The sequence below is a fragment of the Schistocerca serialis genome, chromosome 10, assembly GCF_023864345.2.
Source record: "Schistocerca serialis cubense isolate TAMUIC-IGC-003099 chromosome 10, iqSchSeri2.2, whole genome shotgun sequence".
NCBI lineage: Eukaryota > Metazoa > Arthropoda > Insecta > Orthoptera > Acrididae > Schistocerca > Schistocerca serialis.
Genome location: NC_064647.1, coordinates 212306357 through 212325680, shown reverse-complemented (window position 1 = coordinate 212325680; position 19324 = coordinate 212306357). Strand labels below are relative to the sequence as shown.

The window sequence follows — 19324 nt, the reverse complement described above, 5'->3', positions numbered from 1 at the left end:
TGGAACAATATCCGCCTTCAAGCGCTTACCAGTTCAAGTTTTCAACGTTTCTGTGATGCTGTCCCCTGATTCAAACAAAGCGGCACCCATTCGTGCTGCCTTCTTTCTGCATAATGTATGGACTACTGAAAAGGAGACTTTCTCTGTAGCAGCGTTGTATGTCATTTCAGTGGGTGACTGTGTTCGTTGAGATATGGCATGGTGGTATTCCCACTTCCAGCACTGGAGTTAACGGATTCACAGCAATTATCCCATTCCTTGAGAGTTCATTTGTATCCAATTACTTGAGCAATGGCGCTGATGACCTCACTGTTGAGAGAACCTGCTCGCTAGAAGCCGTTTCCGTTGTGCGAAATTAAGTTATTAATATGTAGGGAGCGATTTCAGCGCTCATTCCTATTACCAAAGCAGTAGGGTCCAAGAGACTACGTGCTGGCAAATACAGAATCAATGAACAAATTCTCAGATTGGTTGTAGTGGCAATTTGAACAGGCAGTATGATTGCGCCTCGCCTACCTCGCTGGAACATGTTTCAACCATATTAAGTAATTAACAGGCGTACTTGCAGTTAACTTGCCGTACCAGGATGTGTATTAGAGACACAACACTAAGCTTGCAAAGAGATATGACGGTTGTTTCATGGATCCTTGTGTTGTATCAAAAAAGGAAAACTAATTCAAATGGTTCAAAAGGCTCTGAGCACTATGGGACTTAATATCTGTGGTCATCAGTCCCCTCGAACTTGGAACTACTTAAACCTAACTAACCTATGGACATCACACACATCTTTGCCCGAGGCGGGATTCAAACCTGCGACCGTAGCCGTCGCGCGGTTCCAGACTGAAGCGCCTGGAACCGCTCGGCCGCACCGACCGGCGAAAGCTAATTCACAATCAGTCGCAAATCCAATCTATATTATTCTTGCAGATCTTCATTCCAGCAATTTCAATGCGTTTAAATCGACTTGTATAGACTCTTCAAGCTTGAGTTAGGATCTGGCAATGTTCGTGTTAAAGTCGTATTGTAACATGTATTGCCACAAATTTGATGAGTCTGTATGACTCAATCTAAACGCACTGAATGTAGCTATTCAGTAGATGAAATCTCGATCTGGAATAGATGTAGATTTGCGACTGATTGTTGAATTCCTTTTTCCTTTATGTAATATACTACAGTCGCTTTACACAACTGTTCCAATGGAATCAAATTTGGTCTCTTTCGCTATTCTTCTTGCTGATGGGTGTCATCTGTGCTTTCTTTCAACCGCTGGGCAAGCATTTTTGGACAAAGAATCTACATTGTATTATGGTTATGACGGGAGCTAGCTCACCTGAAAAGTCTGTATAGAAGGTGAGAGCGGTTCCATCAGGCCCTGAAGCCCTGTTTCGTTTTAGCGATTTTTGTTGTTTCTCATAGCCACCGACAGAAAACTTTGTATGACTTATTTTTGCAGTAGTGCCGGGATTAAATCGTCACAGTGCTCTTGGATGTTCCATTCTAATGGCGCATTGGAAAATGATTTCTGTTTTTGCTAGATTGCTTTCAATTTCAGATCCAGCGCCATCCGCGAGTGATTGAGCGCTGTCTAGAATTTACATCTACATCTACATTTATACTCCGCAAGCCACCCAACGGTGTGTGGCGGAGGGCACTTTACGTGCCACTGTCATTACCTCCCTTTCCTGTTCCAGTCGCGTATGGTTCGCGGGAAGAACGACTGTCTGAAAGCCTCCGTGCGCGCTCTAATCTCTCTAATTTTACATTCGTGATCTCCTCGGGAGGTATAAGTAGGGGGAAGCAGTATATACGATACTTCATCCAGAAACGCACTCTCTCGAAACCTGGCGAGCAAGCTACACCGCGATGCAGAGCGCCTCTCTTGCAGAGTCTGCCACTTGAGTTTATTAAACATCTCCGTAACGCTATCACGGTTACCAAATAACCCTGTGACGAAGTGCGCCGCTCTTCTTTGGATCTTCTCTATCTCCTCCGTCAACCCGATCTGGTACGGATCCCACACTGATGAACAATACTCAAGTATAGGTCGAACGAGTGTTTTGTAAGCCACTATATTTTCTAAGCACTCTCCCAATGATTCTCAACCTGGTACCCGCCTTACCAACAATTAATTTTATATAATCATTCCACATCAAATCGTTCCGCACGCATACTCCCAGATATTTTACAGAAGTGACTACTACCAGTGTTTGTTCCGCTATCATATAGTCATACAATAAAGGATCCTTCTTTCTATGTATTCGCAATACATTACATTTGTCTATGTTAAGGGACAGTTGCCACTCCCTGCACCAAGTGCCTATCCGCTGCAGATCTTCCTGCATTTCGCTACAATTTTCTAATGCTGCAACTTCTCTGTATACTACAGCATCATCCGCGAAAAGCCGCATGGAACTTCCGACACTATCTACTAGGTCATTTATATATATTGTGAAAAGCAATTGTCCCATAACACTCCCCTGTGGCACGCCAGAGGTTACTTTAACGTCTGTAGACGTCTCTCCATTGATAACAACATGCTGTGTTCTGTTTGCTAAAAACTCTTCAATCCAGCCACACAGCTGGTCTGATATTCCGTAGGCTCTTACTTTGTTTATCAGGCGACAGTGCGGAACTGTATCGAACGCCTTCCGGAAGTCAAGAAAAATAGCATCTACCTGGGAGCCTGTATCTAATATTTTCTGGGTCTCATGAACAAATAAAGCGAGTTGGGTCTCACACGATCGCTGTTTCCGGAATCCATGTTGATTCCTACATAGTAGATTCTGGGTTTCCAAAAACGACATGATACTCGAGCAAAAAACATGTTCTAAAATTCTACAACAGATCGACGTCAGAGATATAGGTCTATAGTTTTGCGCATCTGCTCGACGACCCTTCTTGAAGACTGGGACTACCTGTGCTCTTTTCCAATCATTTGGAACCCTTCGTTCCTCTAGAGACTTGCGGTACACGGCTGTTAGAAGGGGGGCAAGTTCTTTCGCGTACTCTGTGTAGAATCGAATTGGTATCCCGTCAGGTCCATTGGACTTTCCTCTATTGAGTGATTCCAGTTGCTTTTCTATTCCTTGGACACTTATTTCGATGTCAGCCATTTTTTCGTTTGTGCGAGGATTTAGAGAAGGAACTGCAGTGCGGTCTTCCTTTGTGAAACAGCTTTGGAAAAAGGTGTTTAGTATTTCAGCTTTACGCGTGTCATCCTCTGTTTCAATGCCATCATCATCCCGGAGTGTCTGGATATGCTGTTTCGAGCCATTTACTGATTTAACGTAAGACCAGAACGTCCTAGGATTTTCTGTCAAGTTGGTACATAGAATTTTCTTTCGAATTCACTGAACGCTTCACGCATAGCCCTCCTTACGCTAACTTTGACATCGTTTAGCTTCTGTTTGTCTGAGGGGTTTTGGCTGCGTTTAAACTTGAAGCTCTCTTTGCTTTCGCAGTAGTATCCTAACTTTGTTGTTGTACCACGGTGGGTTTTTCCCGTCCCTCACAGTTTTACTCGGCACGTACCTGTCTAAAACGCATTTTACGATTGCCTTGAACTTTTTCCATATACACTCAACATTGTCAGTGTCGGAACAGAAATTTTCGTTTTTATCTGTTAGGTAGTGTCAAATCTGCCTTCTATTACTCTTGCTAAACAGATAAACCTTCCTCCCTTTTTTTATATTCCTATTAACTTACATATTCAGGGATGCTGCAACGGCCTTATGATCACTGATTCCCTGTTCTGTACATACAGAGTCGAAAAGTTCGGGTCTGTTTGTTATCAGTAGGTCCAAGATGTTATCTCCACGAGTCGGTTCTCTGTTTAATTGCTCGAGGTAATTTTCGGATAGTGCACTCAGTATAATGTCACTCGATGCTCTGTCCCTACCACCCGTCCTAAACATCTGAGTGTCCCAGTCTATATCTGGTAAATTGAAATCTCCACCTAAGACTATAACATGCTGAGAAAATTTATGTGAAATGTATTCCAAATTTTCTCTCAGTTGTTCTGCCACTAATGCTGCTGAGTCGGGAGGTCGGTAAAAGGAGCCAATTATTAACCTAGCTCGGTTGTTGAGTGTAACCTCCACCCATAATAATTCACAGGAACTATCCACTTCTACTTCACTACAGGATAAACTACTACTAACAGCGACGAACACTCCACCACCGGTTGCATGCAATCTATCCTTTCTAAACACCGTCTGTACCTTTGTAAAAATTTCGGCAGAATTTATCTCTGGCTTAAGCCAGCTTTCTGTACCTATAACGATTTCAGCTTCGGTGCTTTCTATCATCGCTTGAAGTTCTGGTACTTTACCAACGCAGCTTCGACAGTTGACAATTACAATACCGATTGCTGCTTGGTCCCCGCATGTCCTGACTTTGCCCCGCACCCGTTGAGGCTGTTGCCCTTTCTGTACTTGCCCAAGGCCATCTAACCTAAAAAACCGCCCAGCCCACGCCACACAACCCCTGCTACCCGTGTAGCCGCTTGTTGCGTGTAGTGGACTCCTGGCCTATCCAGCGGAACCCGAAACCCCACCACACTATGGCGCAAGTCGAGGAATCTGCAGCCCACACGGTCGCAGAACCGTCTCAGCCTCTGATTCAGACCCTCCACTCGGCTCTATACCAAAGGTCCGCAGTCAGTCCTGTCGACGATGCTGCAGATGGTGAGCTCTGCTTTCATCCCGCTAGCGAGACTGGCAGTCTTCACCAAATCAGATAGCCGCCGGAAGCCAGAGAGGATTTCCTCCGATCCATAGCGACACACATCATTGGTGCCGACATGAGCGACCACCTGCAGATGGGTGCACCCTGTACCCTTCATGGCATCCGGAAGGACCCTTTCCACATCTGGAATGACTCCCCCCGGTATGCACACGGAGTGCACATTGGTTTTCTTCCCCTCTCTTGCTGCCATATCCCTAAGGGGCCCCATTACGCGCCTGACGTTGGAGCTCCCAACTACCAGTAAGCCCACCCTCTGCGACTGCCCGGATCTTGCAGACTGAGGGGCAACCTCTGGAACAGGACAAGCAGCCATGTCAGGCCGAAGATCAGTATCAGCCTGAGACAGAGCCTGAATACTGTGAGAGATCCATCGATAATTTTCTGCTACAGTGGTTGTTGAAGGCCCTCTCCACTGTCATACACGATTCATTCATAATCTTACTACCTAAAACGGGACTAGTCGAGCGGTCTAAGGCGCTGCAGTCATGGACTGTGCGGCTGCTCCCGGCGGAGTTTCGAGTCCTCCCTTGGCCATGGGTGTGTGTGTTTGTCCTTAGGATAATTTAGGTTAAGTAGTGTGTAAGCTTAGGGACTGATGGCCTTAGCAGTTAAGTCCCATAAGACTTCACACACACACGCACACCTACCTAAAACTCTGTGCTTTGTTGTACGTCTATTAGCCAGTAGTCTATTTACTTAGAAGATTCTTTACAATGTATACTATGGAGGATCTCTCCCACCATTAACTTTTCTATCAAGTGTACACCTTGCGGACGCAAGGTCAGATATTCTGTTAAACTTGACGTGAAGTCTACCATCGAAGTTTCTAAATTCATTGGGAGCAGTGACAACCATACTACTATTGAAGCTGGAGTGTAGAATCTGTGAGAGAGCCGATATACCATCGGACATTCGGAAAAATATCATCCATACTATCCCGAAGACAGCAAGAAGAGATTAGTGCGAGAACTATCGAACAGATAACTTAACATCTCACGTATAAAAGTCGCTGACAAGAATAATTTACAGAACAATGAAAAAGAAAACTGAGGAACTGTTAGATGACGATCGGTTTGACTTTAGTAAAGGTAAAGGCACCAAGAGGCACTTCTGACGATCCGCTTGCTAATGGAAGCAAAACTGAAGGAAACGTAACACAGATTCATGGAATTCGTCGACCCGGAAAGAGAGATCGACAATGTGAACAGGTGCAAGATTTTCGAAATTCCGAGAAAAATAGGTTCCAGCTACAGTGATAGACGGTTAATGCACGAGGGCTATGCAGAAAGAAACAGACATTTTGACATTAAAAAGAAATTAACAGTATAGAAAACCCTAATTTTATTACATTCATTTTGAAGGTTCACTTTTAAACTATTTTTCTACATGATCGCCGTTCAGATTGGGGCAGTTACCATTCCATGATAAAAGTTTTTCAATATCGTCTCTGTACAACTTTGCCGCCTACGATTGCAGCCATTGGTTTATGACGTCATGCATCTCGGCGTCACTATCAGATTCATTGCTGGGAAGAGCTAGTAATCACTCAGCGTCTAATCTGAGGTGTATGGTGGATGATCGAAATCCTCCCATCCAAAACATCGACGGAACACTTAACTTTGTCGGTGTTTGACAGTAGGTTTGCAGTTTCTTGCCAACAAGAACTTAACCACAGAATGCACCTCACGAGTGGCGGGATTTTCTATTGCAACGCACATGTTAATACGTCTCGGAAAGCAGAGGCACAGACCGTAGGCTATCAATGGTTCAAATGGCTCTGAGCACTATGGGACTTAACATCTGTGGTCATCAGTCCCCTAGAACTTAGAACTACTTAAACCTAACTAATCTAAGGGCATCACACACATCCATGCCCGAGGCAGGATTCGAACCTGCGACCGTAGCAGTCGCGCGGTTCCAGACTGAAGCGCCAAGAACCGCACGGCCACACCGACCGGCGTACGCTGTCAATGCTGGATATACACTGAGTGCAGCAATGCTATGTCACCAATATGGCGTCTGTAGCACCGCCCACTGCCGCAATAGAGCAAAACGCCTGTTACTTTCTGGACAGACCACGTACAAAATGCACTGTACTAGAACCAAAAGAGAACAATAAGACTGGAAGAGTAAGAGCAAAGTGGTCGGATTAGAAAGGGTGTAAGACAAGGATGTGGTCCTTCTACTCTACAATTCCAGTCTATACATTAATCAGCAGAACACTGACCACCGACCTACTGACGATATAAACCCGTCCAGCAGATAGCAGCGTCACCTGGCGAGGAATGACTGCTAGTCAGACATGGGCACTGTGCATACAATACCAGTGAGCCTGTTGTCCGTGTGTAGAATGGGGAAGGTGCCGGATCTATCTGACCGAGGGAAGTTTGTGATGGCCTGGAGGCCACGGCACGAGCATTTTGAAAAGTGAAGGACTTGCCGGGCGTTCGAGCTGTGAGGAGTGTCTTCTACACGTGACTAAACCAAGGTGAAAGTACGTCCACACGTCTTGGGTTTGGGCGGTGACCCCTCATTACAGATATCGGACCTCGTAGGCTGGGCAGACTGGTAAAACAGGTCAGGCAGCGAACTGTGGCGGAACTAACATACGACTTTAATGCTGGGCAGAGTACACACAGTACAACGAACATTCCTGACGATGGACCTCCGCAGCCGACGATCACTGCACGTGCGAATGGTAACACCACGACATCGGCAGCTACGACTGAAATGAGCACTTGGTCATCGGAACTGCACACTGGCGCATTGGAGGAGGGTTTCAAGGTCTAATGAATCCTGGTACCTTCTTCAACATGCCGACGGCGGCGCGAATCTGTTGTCTTCCAGGCGGATCAACTTTATGACACCTGTGCTGCGGGAGGGAGACAAACTGGTGGCGGTTCTATTAAGCCCTGAGGAACATCATATGGCCATCCATAGGTCCAGTGGACTTCGTGCACGTCACCACGACTAAGGAGTGTCGTACACTGGGTGCAAAGCAAGAGCACCCCTTCATGACGATAATGTTTCCCGACGTCAGTGGCATTTTTCAACAAGACAATGCGTCATGTCACAAGGCCGAGGAACGTGGTGGAGAGGTCCAACTGGTGTGCTGGCCGCCCAGCTCGCCAGATATGAGCCCGATCGAACACATCTGGGATGTGACTGAACGTGGCGTCAGAGCTCATCCATCGCTCCACTCCCCGGAATTTACGGGAATTGGGTTACTTCTGTGTGCAGATGTGGTGCCAACTCCCTCCAGCGACCTACGAAGGCCTCACTGCTTCCATGCCACGATGCGTCGCCGCTGCTATTCGTGCCAAAGGTGGACATACCGTCTATTAGGTACATGGTCATAATATTCTGGCTCATCAGTGTACACCGGAGGAGCAGTGACGAAAATACAAGAAAGGGTCAAGAGTGGAACTGAACCGGGATCTGTTGAATGGAAAGAGTCTCATGAGTACATGAGTAGAAATGAGAATAGCATGAAGCTTAACATCAGTATTGGTGATCGAGAAATAAACGAGGTTAGAGAATTCTGCTACCATGGAAGCAGAATAACCTGTGACGGACGAAACAAGAAAGGCTTAAAAAGCTGAGCAGAACAGGAAAAAAGGGAATTCCTGGCCAGGAGAAATCTACTGGTATCAAACACAGGAATTATTTTGATGAAGGAATTTTGTACGTTTAGGGTAAAACATTGTGTGGTAGTGAATCATGGACTGTGGAAAAACAAGAACAGAAGAGAATAGAACCCTTTGATACGTGGTGTAACAGAAGAATGTTGAAAATTGACTGACTGATAACGTAAGGAATGAGTTCTTCGCAGAATCGTCGAAGCAAGGAATATATGAGAATATGGACAAGAAATGGGACAGGATGGTAGGACATTTATTACGGCATCAAGGAATAACGACGTCAACATTACTGTGGACCACCTGCATCCTTTCATGCTTCATGTCTGCCCCGACGGCAATAGCGTCTTTTAGCAGGTAACTATACTCTATAGGCCAGAATACCGCTACGGTAATTTGAGGAGCGTGTCTGTGAACTATCGTTAACGTCTTAGCTATCACATTTGCTTGATGTAAACACGATGAAACACGCTTAGGACCCTATTCGACCCCAGCTCCGAGCCCACAAACCATCACATGTACGGGGTTTGTGTGACCTATGCAGTAATAGCTCCAAAAATATTTTGAAATCATATCTCCTTGACAACTCCTTCTACACCATAGATGAATTCTTGAACAGAAATAAATAAATCAATAAATATAGTATATGCATTTTGTTCCATTTAAGGTAATGGGGTAAATAATATAAATATTAATGATTAACTCTGTATTGTAATGTATACAGGGTGAGTCACCTAACGTTAGCGCTGGATATATTTCGTAAACCACATCAAATACTGACGAACCGATTACGTATTTGTTTATATGTTCAGATGTGCTAACAAAACTAACGGGGTTCCATTTAAAAAAACGTAGGTTTGTGTTAAAAAACATACTTCCGTGCATTTTTTTATGGTTTGTATTAACCAATTACACTAGCCCCTCTCCTCACGTTCGGTCTGTGATCGATTCGTCAGTATTTGATGTGGTTTACGAAATATATCCAGCGGTAATGTTAGGTGACTCACCCTGCATATATTAGAAAATCTTGTTTCATATGTGCATTTCTTGTGCACTTGACACATTCCACCTCATAACGGTTACCGTACCGTGCTATTGATCAACGGAACAAGCAACCAACTAACTAACTAACTATACAGCTTGTGCCGGATTCCTCTGGAAGGCTACCAAGCATTTGTCGGATCTGTGGCATGCACAACTTCTAATGTATTTCGTTACATCGTTCCAAAGGTGGACCTGCAGCCTACTGAGCAGGTGTCTTAAGGTTTTGGTTCATCAGTGGATAGCATCTTATAAGCCACCCATCAGCAAATTTAATGCTCACATATTTACTAAATTAGGAAGCATTGAAATGAGCAGCAAAATTTCTGCAGACCTTTCTATCATTAAAGAGAAAAATTGTACTGAAAGACGCATGTAACATATTATCTTAAACGTCTGCAACTTTTGCATTACGGATAATGGCAGATTTTAGACACGAACATGTAAAAAAGTAGACTTATTTTCCCTTTTTTCTTTCAGTAATGTCTTACGGCATCATGTTCTCGGGTAACTAGTTATTAAGGTACAATGTCTGTTGTCGACTAGAGAACCTCTTGTGGGTAGATCTTTCAGCAGTGGGATGTACTGTCAATAGTCACATAGTACATTAATGAAGTTTGTTGTCAACAAGCAATTACAATTTGAATGATAAACTAATCGTCATAAATATATTAGTGGAAGAGAAATTATTGACTGTATCCAATACTCACTTTTAATGTGGCGTAGTGAGTAGTGAGGTATCCAGCCGTAAACATGGTTACTCACAGATATAAGGAATTTAGTGGATGATAAAATTGACTTCAGGCAAAAATTGAAATAATATCTGCTTCTACTCAATTTTAGAGTTTCTGCATGTGCAGTAGTATGATTATTGTATGCGTGTGTGCGTGATTGTGTTTGTGTGTGTGTGTGTGTGTGTGTGTGTGTGTGTGTGTGTGTGTGTGTGTGTGTTTGATTAAGAGAGGGAAGGGAGGGAAATATTGTACATAGTTAAGTATCTATATACGAAAAAAACTTAGAAAATCATGTAAGCGGTCAACATGCTGCCGTACATATTTTCCGCTGAGAAGTTGTACCTTAATTGTAGAGCTACTCAACATATAGTAGTGAAAGGTCGCAATTGTGCTCCATGGAACATGCAGATAACTAACTACGATCACTAGCTCTTCAGTATGTTTCATCCGTCCTCGCTTCACACATGATATTAATAACAAAACTAGAGCACTCAGGCATTGGAATTTGTAAATACTAGCTTTTATCCAGTGCTTAAGCAATGTACGCATATGTCACATACTCTCATCAACAATGAAAAGCCGGCCGGAGTGACCGTGCGGTTCTAGGCGCTACAGTCTGGAACCGAGCGACCGCTACGGTCGCAGTTTCAAATCCTGCTTCGGGCATGGATGTGTGTGATGACCTTAGGTTAGTTAGGTTTAATTAGTTCTAAGTTCTAGGCGACTGATGACCTCAGAAGTTAAGTCGCATAGTGCTCAGAGCCATTTGAACCATTATGAACAACGAAAACAGCGCATCCAGAGGGAAGGAAGGTACAAGCACGAAACTTGGCGTACTTGAAAAGTGAGATCCGATATGCAAATGATCTAAGTTTGGTGCTAATGGCCATGCCCAAAGACCCTGCATTGGCGCTGCAATCAGGCAATGGACCTTATTTAAAAGGCACATAATGGACGAGCCACACACGTGACCATTGCTTCCCGACTCCAAGACGACTTTTTTAGCATGAGCACAATGCCAGACAGACCTGTTAGACATTTCCCACATTTAAGCCAGTGTGAGAGGGGCCTAGTCATCTACATGGAAACCGCAGGCAGATCGACACGCCATGTGGCTAGCCAGATCGATCGTTCGGAGTGCTCTGTCAGACGATGTTGGGAGCAGTGGACACGAGATGGCACCCACTTGGGACATACAGGTCTGGGGAGGCCAGGAAGACGACGAGGTGAGAGGATCGAAGAATCGTGCACCAGTCAATCGCGGATCCTACAGTGAATCGCTCCAAGACACAAACTGATGTACGGGTGCCAGTTGTTGCACAAACCATTTCTAGACGCCTCTCGGGTGCAAATTTGGCAACCAGTGGTCTCGACGTGTACTGCTGATAACGCCGAGACATCGAGACATTGGCGACTCCGTCTACAGTAGTTCCAAACCAGATTGACGGGGACTACCACGGATTAGCAAAACCTGATGTTTAGTTATGAATCGCGATTCGTTTCTGGGTCGGATGACAACCGCACACAGCAGCCTACAGTGCCGTTCACGGTGGGTCTGGGAGCTCATAGCCCACGATAGCTGGGCCCCTCTAATTGTGGTACGTGGTAACTTAACAGGCCAGCGTTATGTGGATGATATTCTTCGACCCCATGTGAGACCTTTCCTGCACGGTCTACCAGGCGCAGAAAATGCTGGTCCGTATAGAGCTTCTTCCTACGTTGCGTTCCGATTTCATTTGTGGCCACCGCTTCCCCTACTTGTCCTCTACGGTACATGTGTGGGACCAACTGAAACCACAGATGTCACCGTGTCCCTCTGCACATGAATTGCAGGTAACTCTTCAAGGTTTGTGAGGCAGTCTGCAAATCGATGCCAGACCGTGTTGCTAAATGTACTGCAGCAACGGATGATACAACGCGTTATTGATGTTGCACTGTACTTTTCTACTTGTACTCACTGTATTTGTTTATTTATGTTTTGGGACCACTTGAATCTCTCACCTGTATCTTTACATCTAATAAATTTCTTTTCGCTCCGATGATACCCCTTTTGTGCGCTGTTTTCAATGTTCTTTATTTTATATTGCACACGTCTCCTCCTCCTTCTGCCCAACTCATCCTCCCTCCATCTGTTCACCTCCTCCTCCCACCTCTCTCTAGCTCCTCCTTCCTCAACTAACTGTCCATCTCTTCCTCCCCCTTTTATTTGTCCATCTCATCGCCCAACCTCTATCTCTGTACTAACTCTTACTACCCTTCCTTTGTCAACTTATTCGTTCCCTCTATCTGTCCATCTCTTACTATTCCCTCTCTCTGATCATCCTGTCCTCCACGCTCTATCCACCATTTCTTTAACGTCTCTCCGCTCAACCATCCCCCTTCACACCTATAACCTCTCACACACATACCAATACGACCCACACAACGGCCAGTCCTGCAGGGTGTCCAAGATATCAGACATTACCAAATATTTCCAGCCTCATCCCTAGCTCTATAGGAACTAGGTAGCTCTTACCTCCACTATAACATCTCATTATCTCTCTCGGATAATCCCCTCCTCAACTCTCTCACTATCTGGTTCTACTTTCACCATCTCTCCACTCAACGATGCCCATCCACACATTCACTGCCCAGAGTGAACAATAGATCCACACAAGGTGCCAGGCCTCCAGGGCATCCAACATGTCAGGCATTATCAAACCTTTCGAACACCCACCCCTAACTCTATGGGAGTTAGGTGGTTCTTACCCTCACAATACCTCTCTCAGACAATAAGTGATATGTGTACCAAACTTGACTGAAATCGATCCGGTGGTTTAGAAGAATATGTGGAACATCATACTTACACCCACTTTTATAAATGGCTTCAGAGTATTCCTATTCCTTAAATTCCCTATTTATTTATTATATTTCCCTAATTCGATAGACAATTTGGAGCCTAGCCCAGATGGTTAATGTTTACTTACTCTGAAAGCGCCAATGAAGAGTACAATGTCCAGGAGAATGGCCGCATTGGACACCAACAACATCAAAGCCAGCATCACCACTGGGGCTGCAACAACACACCTTACTTAATACCGACTCGGTTTAACTTTAGTACATATATATATATATATATATATATATATATATATATATATATATAACAGCATCAAATTACGAACATTTATCCAGGACTGGAGTCGATTGCGAAATTGGCAACTACAGGGATGCAGAATAATTTTTACACCTTACAAACTAGCCGTCTCTGACTGAAAGTCAGTGCCCAGGAATTAAATTTCTAAGCCAGTATGTCAATGATGTAAAAAAGAAAGTTGAGGAAAATAGCATTTGGGGACTGGAAGATTGCTGAACTACCTGGTTATTAGCACAGTCACCAGCAGCTAAGTGTGTGGCATGAATGGTATGTAAATATAATGTCGTTGAATCGAATCTCGCTAGTGCCATACGTTTTTTCACTTCTTATGATTTGCTCATTTTTTAAGAAATATGTTAATTAATAAATATGAAATTACAGTTTTTAATGAAAATAATACTTTCATTTTTTAACATTTAATGTGTGAGTACTGACAGTAAATAAAAATTTAGTACATGAATGCGAAGCATGAAGTAGAAAATAAATTACCTTTTTACACTACTGGTCATTAAAATTGCTACACCAAGAAGAAATGCAGATGATAAACGGGTATTCATTGGACAAATATATTATACTATAACTGCAATGTGATTACATTTTCATGCAATTTGGGTTCACAGATCCTGAGAAATCAGTACCCAGAACAACTACCTCTGGCCGTAATAACGGCCTTGATACGCCTAGGTATTGAGTAAACCAGATCTTGGATGGCGTGTACACGTACAGCTGCCCATGCAACTTCAACACGATACCACAGTTCATTAAGAGTAGTGACTGGCGTATTGTGACGAGCCAGTTGCTGGGCCACCATAGACCAGACGTTTTCAATTGGTGAGAGATCTGGAGAATGTGCTGACTAGGGCAGCAGTCGAACATTTTCTGTATCCAGAAAGGCTCGTACAGGATCTGCAACATGCGGTCGTGCATTATCCTGCTGAAATGTAGAGTTTCTCTGGGATCGAATAAAGGGTAGACCCACGGGTCGTAACGCATCTGAAATGTAACGTCCACTGTTGAAAGTACCGTCAATACGAACAAGAAGTGACCGAGACGTGTAACTGATGGCACCCCACACCATCACGCCAGTATGGTGATGACGAATAGACGCTTCCAATGTGCGTTCACCGCGATGTCGCTGAACACGGATGCGACCATCATGATGCTGTAAACGGAACCTGGATTCATCCGAAAAAATGAAGTTTTGGCATTCGTGCACCCAGGTACATCGTCGAGTACACCGTCGCAGGCGCTCCTGTCTGTGATGCAGCGTCAAAGGTAACCGCAGCCATGGTCTCCGAGCTGATAGTTCATGCTGCTGCAAACGTCGTCGAACTGTTCGTGCAGATGGCTGTTGTCTCGCAAACGCCCCATCTGTTGACTCAGGGATCGAGACGTGGCTGCACGATCCGTTACAGCCACTGCTAGTGATACGAGGCCGTCAGGATCCAGCACGGCGTATTACGCTCCTGAACCCACCGATTCCATATTCTGCTAACAGTCATTGGATCTCGACTAATGCGAGCAGCAATGTCGCGATACGATAAACCGAAATCGCGATAGGCTACAATCCGACCTTTATTAAAGTCGCAAACGTATTTCTGCTCCTTACACGAGGCATCACAACAACGTTTCACCAGGCAACGCCGGTCAACTGCTGTTTGTGTATGAGAAATCGGTTGGAAACTTTCCTCATGTCAGCACGTTGTAGGTGTCGCCACCGGCGCCAGCCTTGTGTGAATGCTCTGGAAAGCTAATCATTTGCATATCACGGCATCTTCTTGCTGTTGGTTAAATTTCGCGTCTGTAGCACGTCATCTTCGTGCTGTAGCAATTTTAATGGCCAGTAATGTATTTCTAGTCGTTTAACAGTATTACTGATATGTACCAGGGTCATTCAATTACTGATGCAACAAAATTCTAATACACCAATCGAGATTCTAATACACCATATTACCCTACAAAACCCTATTTTTCAACATAATCTACGTGCAATGTCACGTCCTTACGCCACCTTACTGGGAGGGCCTGTGTGCCCGCATGGTACCACTTCACTGGTCGACGCGGCGCCAGCGTCTTTCTATCCACACTGCTTCCCGACCGCCCCCGGTAGCTGAGTGGTCAGCGCGACAGAACGTCAGTCTTAAGGGGCCGGGATCCCATTCCCAGCTGGGTCGGAGATTTTCTCCACTCAGGACTGGGTGTTGTGTTGTCCTAATCATCATCATTTCATCCCCATCGACGGACAAATCGCTAAGTGGTGATAAACCGAAAGACTTGCACACTTGCACCCAGCGAACGGTCTACCCGACGGGAGGCCCTAGTCACACGACATTTACATTACTGCTTCCCGCGTAGCGCATCCTTCATTGGACCAAACAGATGCAGTTCGGAAGGTCCGAAATCTGGACTCTTAGAGTGGATGAGGAAGAACGGTCCAATGCAGTTTTGTGAGCTGCCCTCGGCTGTACAGATTGTGTAAGATTTTGTGTTGTCATAGAGAAGGAGAAATTCGTTTGCATTATTCCGGCGACGAACACGTTGAAGTTGTTTGTCCAATTTCCTTAGGGTAGCAAAATACACTTCTGAGTTGATCGTTGCGCAGTAAGGGAGGACATCAAACGGAATAACCCCGTCAGAGATGCAGAAAACCATCGTCTGACTTTACTGGTTGAAGATGCGGCTTTGAACTTTTTCTTCAGAGGAGAGGTGGTGCGACGTCACTCCATGGATTGCCGTTTTCTTTCCGGTTCGACGTAATGAACCCATGTTTCACCTCCTGTGTCGATGTTCGACAAAAGATTGTCGTAGTCGGCCTCGTAATACATGAGCAATTTCGCACGGTCTTCTTTTAGGTGGTGGGAACCCACCAGGCACTCACCATTGAGTACCCATTTGGTGGACGAGTGTGACAGCACTACCAACAGAGTCGTCCAGTTGAGCAGGAGGTGTTTGATTATGATCATTCGATCACCTCGAATGAGTGTGTCCGCACGTTTCAACACGGCAAGAGCCGCAGCTGTGTGAGGCCTGTCAGCATGCGCAGATCGGACACGTTTGCGAGACGTTGTTGCGGTGATGGCAGACGCCTCGCCCAACGGCTCGCCGTGCTTTTGTTCACTGCCAGCTCTCCGTAGACATTCTGGAAGAGCTTATAAAGATCGTGGCACGAACATACGTTACAGACCCCATTTCGAAAGCTACGTGTAGCCCCGCCTCCTTTCGGAACTTCATGAGTCTACAGAAGCGGGACTATTCCACGACATCCCGTAACAAACAACGCGTTTTTTTTTAACCGAGACTGACCGAAAGAAAATGTGTTGCATTACTTACTGAACGCCCTAGTGTAATTATTTCAATAAACATGACATTTCGTATGTTTGTTTCAAATTTTAAGTTATTTTTGTATAACTATTAGGGGAGGCTGTAGTTTAATTTTAAGACTCCCAGCCCTGTATTAGACGCTTATTCCTTTTTGAAAGGATAGCATTCACCTTGTTTGCTGCACTCTTTTTCCCGAAATTACAAACATTACGCTGTAACTTGACTTTTCTATGTGTGCAACACTACTCCAAGGTAAAACATTGTCATATATCTAGGAGCAAATTTTCTACTAAAATTAAAAGTGTTTCAGTTAAACAATACTTGTCAATACTGTATTTATGTTCCATTATTAGCCGAGCGGCGTAGCCGCGCGGCCTAAGGGCGCCTTGTTGCGGTTCGAGTCCTCCGTCGGGCATGGGTGTGTGTGTGTTGTCCTTAGCATAAATTACTTTAAGTTACTTTAATTAGTGTGTAAGCCTAAGAACAGATGACCTCAGTAGTTACCACAAATTTGAATTTATTTATTTATTTATTTATTTATTTATTTATTTTTTTTTTTTTTTGCCGGCCGCGATGGTCTAGCGGTTCTGGCGCTGCAGTCCGGAACCGCGGGACTGCTACGGTCGCAGGTTCGAATCCTGCCTCGGGCATGGGTGTGTGTGATGTCCTTACGTTAGTTAGGTTTAAGTAGTTCTAAGTTCTAGGGGACTTATGACCTAAGATGTTGAGTCCCATAGTGCTCAGAGCCATTTGAACCATTTTTGAAAATATTTTTTTCCATTATTAACCTAGTACAAACAAACAGTCAGCAAGTGAAATCAAATTAAGAAGTAGTATCACAAAAGACCTGCTACAAGTCAAAGACGTGACATTACAAATGGAAGATATTAGGAACGAACATAAATATCCATTTCCCGGAATGGGGAAATAATTAAAATATTAAAGAAACTAAATTCACTTGAAAATATGACGTGTTACATGGTAGAAGACCTTTCGTTTGTAGGTGTGCTTAACCTTACACATGTCAAAGTATACTGAATTTGACTCACCATAGAACTCTGTAACTGAAGAGTTAACAATATCCTCCAAGTAGCTTTTAGATAGATAATAACACTTTGTAAAATTCATAATAATCACAAGCCGTGCACAAAAAATGCTTCATATCTCGCAACAATAAAAACAGTGCAAAATGCCGGAAACTGCTTCTGTTACGATACGATATTGCAGTGCCTCTGTTATTCCGATTCACGAAGCAAAGTTCCTTTGGACATGCAGGCACTGCAATATCGTATTTATCCACGGGCGCCGGAATATACACACTGGATGTCCGAGTACAGGTTGCAGACGCATGTTTGACGTCATGTGAAGTTTGGGTCTGGCCATGAGTTGTGCACGGATAGTCAAATGCTAGCACTTGTTCGCAAACCTAGGTACAAGCAGTTCCTTTCCAGTTTTCTGTCGAGCGCCTTTCCTTATCCGCCTTCCGGCTGGAACGTCCAAGCCATGCGATGCTGATGCTTATTTTGCCAACATGACGCTCTGAACGAAATACGAACGGAATCTCCTTTAGAAATTTCGAAAACACACGTTTGGATGTATCACCATCGGAAGGCGCGGGCGACTCCTGGAATTTTGGTACATAACAAAAGGTAAGGCGACCGCTCGCGATAACCGGGGTATTCCAGGATTCGAGACCCGGTCCGGCACAATTGTTCATTGTCGTCATTCAGTTCTACAGCTGATGGATGTCCACATTCGCAATTGCGAATACATTTAATGTACTGCTTATGGTTGTCTGCAGGGCACATTTCTTCATGTGGTTCTAAAATCGGTCACGGGATGGAAACACCGTCCAGGAAACTTCACGTATTTCTCGGTATACTATCCTCCAGGTACAGGGAGCAGAGAGCTTCTGTAATTTCAAAAATCTGTACCCATATGCGGATTTTAAACCGTATAATATGTAATCCTGTGCTACATCTAGCCACAGAGTTAAGGGTTCTGTAGCCAGTTACCATGGTTACACAATGACGTGTCAAACCAAGAGGACGAGAACCATTTTTGGTCAACTCAAGCTTGCTAAGAGTTTACACTTCAGGAATAATAGTAATATACCTTAAACAAATATTTCCTGAATAACTTTGAAACGTTTGAGACAACTTTCAGCGTACGCCCTAGACCTCTCTCGTAATGAAATATTGAACAAAATTTATTTTTAATGAAACAAATATGATTCAGTTTCGCAAGTGTTCGGAATTCTTATAAGCTTCAAATATGAGCTTTTGTAGTTTATTGGTGTATGAAATAAATTAGATCACGGCATCTTAAGGAGTGTGAAGAAAATCTAAATAGGGTAGTAGCTGCGCTATTTCCTCTTGTTAGTCTGGTACTGGAGAGACTGCACTCCTGCCTATGTTTTTACTGCAACTTTTTTTTTTTTTGTTATCAGTCTACTGACTGGTTTGATGCGGCCCGCCACGTATTCCTTTCCTGTGCTAACCTCTTCATCTCAGAGTAGCACTTACAACCTACGTCCTCAATTATTTGCTTGACGTATTCCAATCTCTGTCTTCCTCTACAGTTTTTGCCCTCTACAGCTCCCTCCAGTACCATGGAAGTCATTCCCTCATGTCTTAGCAGATGTCCTATCATCCTGTCCCTTCTCCTTACCAGTGTTTTCCATATATTCCTTTCCCCTCCGATTCTGC

General features: G+C 44.3%; 1 protein-coding gene across 1 annotated transcript in view; it reads right to left on the bottom strand.

Annotated features, from left to right (window-relative positions):
• The window catches only part of LOC126425270 (uncharacterized), a 65192-nt gene that overhangs the window by 10193 nt on the left and 35675 nt on the right, over window positions 1-19324 (bottom strand). Inside the window, exon 5 of the mRNA XM_050088238.1 lies at window positions 13126-13211. Within this exon, the coding sequence (XP_049944195.1) occupies window positions 13126-13211 (86 nt within the window). The remainder of the gene's footprint in view (window positions 1-13125; window positions 13212-19324) is intronic.